Source organism: Caretta caretta, chromosome 7 (assembly GCF_965140235.1).
Source record: "Caretta caretta isolate rCarCar2 chromosome 7, rCarCar1.hap1, whole genome shotgun sequence".
In the NCBI taxonomy this organism is placed as follows: Eukaryota; Metazoa; Chordata; order Testudines; family Cheloniidae; genus Caretta; species Caretta caretta.
The window spans coordinates 62,953,988-62,961,265 of record NC_134212.1 but is presented as its reverse complement, the minus strand read 5'-3'; the positions used below and the strand labels follow the sequence as shown (position 1 = coordinate 62,961,265).

At 40.9% G+C, this 7,278-nt stretch overlaps 1 protein-coding gene across 1 annotated transcript; it reads left to right on the top strand.

Moving 5' to 3' along the window:
- The first annotated feature begins 3,246 nt into the window (after positions 1-3,246).
- Positions 3,247-6,414, top strand: LOC125640144 (dual specificity protein phosphatase 13A-like). Its single transcript, XM_048858335.1, has 3 exons — positions 3,247-3,413; positions 3,750-3,967; positions 6,215-6,414. The coding sequence occupies exons 1-3, from the start codon at positions 3,247-3,249 to the stop codon at positions 6,412-6,414; spliced, it is 585 nt and encodes a 194-aa protein (XP_048714292.1).
- The last annotated feature ends 864 nt before the right edge of the window (positions 6,415-7,278 follow it).

The window sequence follows — 7,278 nt, the reverse complement described above, 5'->3', positions numbered from 1 at the left end:
AACAAAAAAACAGAATAAGAACATAGACAACAATACAGGCCCCAGGTGAATAAAGAACAAATTAAGGATTCTCCTGGCTTGTGAAGATTCTGTTCCAGCAAAGAAACTAAACCTGGTAACTATGCATCCAAAACAAGCAGGGCTAACTAACTGAAGATGAATCTGCTTGCCCCCCCCCCTTTTTTTTTGGCGGGGAGGGGGGTCGTAGTGTTGTAGTCCTACATGAAAACTGTAAGCAACAATCTGGTGCACAAGAATACATTTGCTCCATACATTCCATTTTATTTTGGTGATCTTTCATCAAAGTACTGACCAGTTTTAGTTTTTTAAATCTCCGTAGTTAACGGAAAAGCAGAACACTGCTATTGCTACCATCCAGCTACTGCCTCTTTCTGACTCCCATAAACAGAAGTTACGGGCTGGAAGAAAAGGGGCTAGATGGGTAAGAGCTAATGGGATTAGTAATGAGAATATGGTGGCTGTTTGTCATGGCAAAAAATGGTAGGTCATTTTTCACAGCAGATGTACTGGATTGAAATCTTTGGAAAATAGTGTAAATAGGGGGAAAAAGCAAGTTGAATATTTGGTGATAAGTGGCTATTCTGAGGATTCAGGAGTTTCAGTGTCACCCCCTGTTTTATCACAATATTTGGTTTAGATTACTGCCCATAGTATCACCTACACTGTAATCACAAGAGAACAATTCATTGAATTAAATGGATGTGATTTATTAGCTGTTCCCAAATGAGTCATGCCTCTGTTCCAACTGAAAATGAAGCTGTTTTCAGATTTTAAAAAAAGGCTGCCCTTAAACTTTTGCCTACTCTACTATTAGTGTAAGTTTCCACTGTTCTAGCTCTATTTGTTTCATCACATTGGAAGAGGTTTAGAGTTGCCATCCATCTCAAATTTTAAGGGACTGTCCCAAATTCCTGAGCAACGTCGCTTATTCAGAACTGATCTAGGATCCCAAAATGTTCCGAATACATGGGAAACTACTCTCTCTCTTTATTGGGGCACCATTTCAGAATGGTAGTGTTTTACACCTACTCCCCCAAGATTTAAAAGGAGTATACGGGGGGAAAGGCAGCTTACAATCAAGCCCATGATTCCTGCTCCAAGAGCTTAAAGTCTGAAAATAGTCCCGAACAAACTTTTAAAACAAACTCAGTTTAATACTTTGTACCATTATTTCAACATGTTCTTACTTCTTGAGAATTGGCAGCACTAGCTGGATTATGCCTCCTAGGAGCAGTATTTGAAGGAACTCCTTTAGACTGTAAATGCTCCTACCCCTTTAAGAGAGTTCCAAGGAAAGCTGTTGGCAGGGGAAGCTCCACCAAAGCCATGTTTACAGACAATGGTAGGGGGAGAGGAGATAGTGTGGAGCTGCAAAGTTTCTGTGCAGACGGCCCTGGCCTAGAGTGGATCCCAGGGTCTGTGGGGCTTGGAGATCAAACCTCACCATCATTTAGCTTAGGTTCACAGTTTTCCACCCACAGATTTTTCCACTGGAAGGAGCAGTGTGGCCTTCGGTTCTTACTCAAGCAAAGTTGTCATGGAAATCAATGAAAGTTCTGTAGCTGAATAAGGAGTTCAGGCTTTGTGCCATTATGTTTAGACAAAATTCTGTTCGAGAGACACATTGACTTTTGCAAGGCCACATGCAAAGGTCTGCACATGTTTATGTGCAGTCACTGCCCCTGATTCAGAGGAGGTTGTAAGATTAAATTCTAGTTCAGTGGGAGTTATCACCATACATCCTGATGAGAATATAACCTAGGACTGGTAAATTTCACCTATGCAACTTTGTATCCCAGTTTCTCCCTGGTCCTCTCTTCAACAAAAATGCTGGTCATATAATCCTATGGCAGATATGATTTACTGATAAACTATACTTATAACTAAAAGAATATGAAACATGACAGATTTAGACTCAGATTTTTTCCCCAAAGATGGAAAGTCAGTAGTTCATTGAGTGAGCCACTCCAAAGCACGAGAGCGTGGGTAATATCTAGTGACATCATAATCCACACAACAGTCATCCTTATGCTTACCGTGTCATTGGAACCTCTTGAGCTGTGTCTATGGCTTTTTAGCAGTTACGCTTGTAATAGCCTCTGTGTATCGTGGGGAAAATTATTAATGTGACTGTCTGGAAGGTTTGTTCTTCACCAGGCTTTTTAACCACTTAATATAGGTCTACATGTCTTTAATGGCAGCTGCTATGTTTGCGATTTCATAGTGCATAATGGCAGGTCTGTCTTGGGAGATGGGAATATTGCAGGCAGGGAGCTAGCGTGTGCACACAAGTTTGAAGTCCCCGGCTCAAGACTATGACATCGCTACCTCTGTGGAAGGGGCAGGACAATTTTGGTTGTATCTGGGATGCATTTTTCAACTAAATAATTTTAGTTGAAAAAATTAAACAAGATGAGCACTGTTCAAGGTTGGTCTTTTTAATGTTAATATTTAAGTGGCTAATTCTTGGGTGTTCGAGTGCCTGGGTCCTGGTAAACTTACTAGGATTGGGGGGGGGTTGTGGGGGAGAGGGTTTGTGGCTGCTGAGAGCATAGCAGGTTAAGAATCATGCTAACAGTGATCTTCCAGACTCACCTGACCTCGACCTCTGATCTGCCATCCCAATACAACCCATTTACCCCTGCTGTCAATGCCTGACAAGTAAGTCTTTTAGGCTGACAACCCAGCAGAGGAAGGTGGGTTGTATCAGAAGTTGAACTCTGGTATGGAAAAAAATGTCACTGTGTCCAGAGAGGGGCTGAACAAGAAGCTAGGGATGGTGGGGAGAATGAGACCAGCAGCCCACTGGGAGGAAGGGGTTTCTGGCACCTGACAGGGGCCTCATTCTGTTGTGAGAGAGGAGAACAAGACAGCTGGGAGGGAAGTTGTGCTCCAGATGGGGAGATCAGACAAATCACCAAAGACAAATATACTCTTCTTTAGCTCACTGTGGCTTAAAATATGTTCCCTACTTTAAATGATAATTGCACTGATTAGCCTTTGCTTTTTTGTGCTGTTGATCATTTAATGGCTGTCTCAGACGATAGGGCTACTGCATTTCTTTTACAGTATGTTAAACGGGATATTACCATGCTGCTGATCAGCACCTGTTGCCACTAGTCTCCACGAATGAAAAATGACAGCTGGGAATGTTGGCAAAATTCAAGTAAACAAGGCAGCATTGGTTCAATTTCTCAGATTTCCGAGAGCAAAGTTTCTGTCTTAATGACAATGGCTGAAGGGGATGTGTTGCTCGCAAAGGACCCTATAGGTTCTGAGACATGTACAGCTGAAGTCCCTACAATTAAAGACATAGAGCAGCTTTTGAATACTGGGCAATCTTCTTGTAACCACACTGATGAAGTATGGCCTAACCTCTTCTTAGGAGACCTGTAAGTATAACTTTATGGACTGGTTTGGTAGAATTTAAGAACACTACAGTACTTTTTACCTCTTTCAGACTGCTACAATTCTGGTGCTCCTGTTTATTGTGAGCATGGCTTAATAATATTGCACTGAGGCAGTTCTTGGTTGTGTTATTTGATGAAGGTTTGAACAGTGCAGTCCTTGAAATGTATTCTGGATAAAATTATGATTGGGTAGTTGTTTGTTGTGTAGTCAGGAGAAACAATGCCTTAATTTCGGCCCTAGAAAATGCAACCACAAAAGATTTCCGGCTTTGTAAATATCTCTGCAAATTTACTTGTTTATGTTTGTCTTTTCCTTAGAGTTACAGCTCACAACAGATTTGGTTTATGGAAGATGGGCATTACCCATGTTTTAAATGCTGCCCATGGCACAATGTTATGCCAAGGAGGCCAAGACTTTTATGGCACTACCATTGATTACTATGGCGTACCAGCCTATGACCTTCCAGACTTCGACATAAGCCAATACTTTTTCTCTGCAGCAGAGTTTATACATAAAGCCTTGAACACACCAGGAGGTATGAAATCATTGCCATTCAGTTTGCTTTTAGATTACATGCTATTCTGCCTGGTTGGTCCCACAAGTTTGGTCAACTCAACCACATGTGGAGGGTGATACCCACTAACTCATGGTCACCTGCTCACTCTCTGGAGCACTCACTACCCACTCTTTGGAGCGTGAATGCAACCGGTGCTTAGCACCTCTTCCTTCCCAGCCCCAGTATCTCAAAAGAATCAAGGGAGGATGCAGAGAAGTGGAGGGGAGAAAAAAAGACCAAACTTACAATAGGAAGAGCAAGGAGAGATTGGGATAGAAAAGAAAGGAGAGAAAAATCAAGGTGAAAATAGCTGGGAAGAAAAGATGAATCTAGAAGAGGAAAAATGAATATTTAAAATGTATATGAATTACTGACACCATGAATCCTGATGAGAGCAAAGAAGCAATGCTACAGGATATAGAAAGAACATATGAGGGTAGGACAAGAAAGAGGAAAAGAGGGGGAAAGTATAAGGATGCATAGCTAAACGACATTTAAAAAGGTAGCCCTGTTTTAAATCTATTATTCTGTAATGTGATTTCATAGAATCCTAGGACAGGAAGGACCTTGAGAGGTCATCTAGTTCAGTCCCCTGCACTCATGGCAGGACTAAATATTGTCTGGACCATCCCTGACTGGTGTTTTGGCCTGATGTATTCATTTTCTGTATGAAAAGCTCATAGACATGGTCCAAGAGGGATAAGAACAGCCATAGTGGGTCAGACCAATGGTCCATCTATCCCAGTATCCTGGCTTCAGACAGTGGCAAATGCCAGGTTCTTCAGAGGGAATGAACAGAACAGGCAATCATAGAGCGATCTATTCCCTGTTGTCCACTCCCAGCTTGTGGCAGTCAGAGGCTAGGGACACCCAGACCATGGGGTTGCATCCCTGACTATCTTGGCTAATAGCCATTGATGGATTTATCCTCTATGAACTTATCTAGTTCTTTTTTTAATCTGGTTATAGTTTTGGCCTTCACAACATCCCCTGACAATAAGTTCCACAGGTTGATTATGCATTGTGTGCTGCCCCTGTGTTTTGCTTATTTATTTTTACTAGTCATGCTTGCATTCAGCCTTAGCTGGTCTGTTGTCTCAGTGTGCTCTGATATATTGTAAAAATGCATTTTTAAATCAACACAAATGTGTAAAAAGACAGACAGCCTTATCCGATAGCCCTTACTCCTGTGAGAACTCTCATTCATTGCTAAGAAATTCTCCAGCATGACTAAGGGCTGCAGGATTGGGCCATGAAGGATAACACTCCACACTACAGAAACTTTCAATGCATTGTACAAAATCTAGTGAATAACCTCTTTGTACAGTGCCTAGAATAAATGGGCTGTGTCCCTAGGCCCTACCGCAACAGAACAACAATTAACAACAGCCCACAAAGGGAAGATCCTCAGCTGGTGGCAATAAACCTCTTATTTATCTTATAGTTTAATTTGTGTTTTCTCCACCCATCCAGGCCCAATCCTACTACCCTTATTTATAGGGGTAACCACCATTGATTTCAAGTAAGCATGGCCTACATTCTTTGTTCCTAGATGTATATATTTACATTTAGCCATAATAAAATGCATGCTGTTTGCTTAAGTCCCAATTTACCAAGCGATCAAGATCGCTCTAAATCAGTGACCTGTCCTCTTCATTATTTACTACTCCAATTTTTGTGTAATCTGCAAACTTTATCAGTGATGATTTTATGTTTTCTTCCAGGTCATGGATAAAAAATGTTAAATAGCAATATGGCAAACAACAGATGCCTGTGGGACCCCACTGAAAACACACCCACACAGTGACAATTCCCCACTTACAATTACATTTTGAGAGCTAGCAGAAGCCAGTTTTAATCCATTTAATGGGTGCCAGGTTAATTTTATATCATTCTTGGGTTTTTTTAAATCAAAATGCCATGTGATACCAAGTCAAACACCTTGCAGAAATCTAAGTATATTACATCAACACTATTACCTTTATCAACCAAACTTGTAATCTTATCAAAAAGAGATATCAAGTATGAATAATTATTACTTTTGTGAGCAGGACTCCAGCTTATTAGCAGTTCATATGATGTATATACCAGGGTTAAAAATCAAACTTGTTAACCTAACTACTCTGTTCAGAGCCTCGGGGATTTTTTCTCCCCTTTAATTTAAACTTAATCTGACATATTGCTGATCTTCCATGGCCATAACTTGCTTTCATTTTCTCTTACCAGCTAAAATTTTGGTGCACTGTGCGGTTGGAATAAGCAGGTCAGCTTCTTTGGTGTTGGCATACCTCATGATAAATCATCACCTCCCGTTAGTCAAAGCCATCAAAGCAGTGAAGAAACATCGATGGATTTCACCCAATCGAGGGTTTCTGAAACAGCTGCGAAATTTGGACATTCAGCTACGACAAACAAGAGGCTGTTGATCAGTGAATAGATCCAAAATATCTTTAAGTCACTTTTTAAATGTCTAGGAATGATCTCATGAAGATTTGGTCTTCAGAATCATTGCACTTATTAAATGTATCTACTAGCAATACACATTGACAACAAATAAAACTACATACCAGAAACCAAACTAATAGTAATAAATAATAATTTAAGTGATTTTTTGGGGATACCTCAGGCCCTCTAAGAAGAGCATAGCTCTTTCTATCTTATGCCTCATCTACACTAGGAGCACAACTGAGTCATCATATATCTGTCCCCAGTGTGGTTACAATATGGTTCCATTGTGTAGCCTAGATGGGCTGGGCTGTCCTTGAGCTGTGCTAATGCCTTGGACATGCCCAAGGATTTTATTTCCTTGTGCAATATAGTTGTGATCCCATCTACATTAAAAACTGGGAGTGTGTTGTAACCTGGTCCCTTGACTTGGCTACAACTGCAGTGTATATGGGTCCATGGCTACAGTTGTCTCATTGTGCTTCCCAGTTTCAGTGACAATGGAAGCTTCTCAGAAGTCCACCCAATACATGCATGTAAATTTCAGTAACATTCAGCATTCACTATTGCTCTTGCAAGATACTTGATTGCCTCAAGTGAACTATCAGCAGAACAAACAGCATCAGTGAGAGCTTTCCCCACACTGTCTCACCAACTTCCTGAAATTGTCCTAAGACTACCATCTCATGCAGGCAACTAAATAGCTGTCCGAGTGATGACTTGGGCATAGCCAGCTTGGTGGCTCTTCCAGCAAACCCTTGTGTATACATTTTGAGGAGAATAGCATGCAGGAAATTACATCTTTCAATAGGTGTTATATCTTCAGAATGCTTTGCAAGCATTAA

Excerpts from the sequence above, each read along its gene's own strand:
- LOC125640144 (XM_048858335.1), top strand. The coding sequence starts at position 3,247 with ATGACAATGGCTGAAGGGGATGTGTTGCTCGCAAAGGACCCTATAGGT. Across the intron at positions 3,414-3,749 it reads AACCTCTTCTTAGGAGACCT|AGTTACAGCTCACAACAGAT; the intron begins GTAAGTATAACT and ends TCTTTTCCTTAG. Across the intron at positions 3,968-6,214 it reads AGCCTTGAACACACCAGGAG|CTAAAATTTTGGTGCACTGT; the intron begins GTATGAAATCAT and ends TTCTCTTACCAG.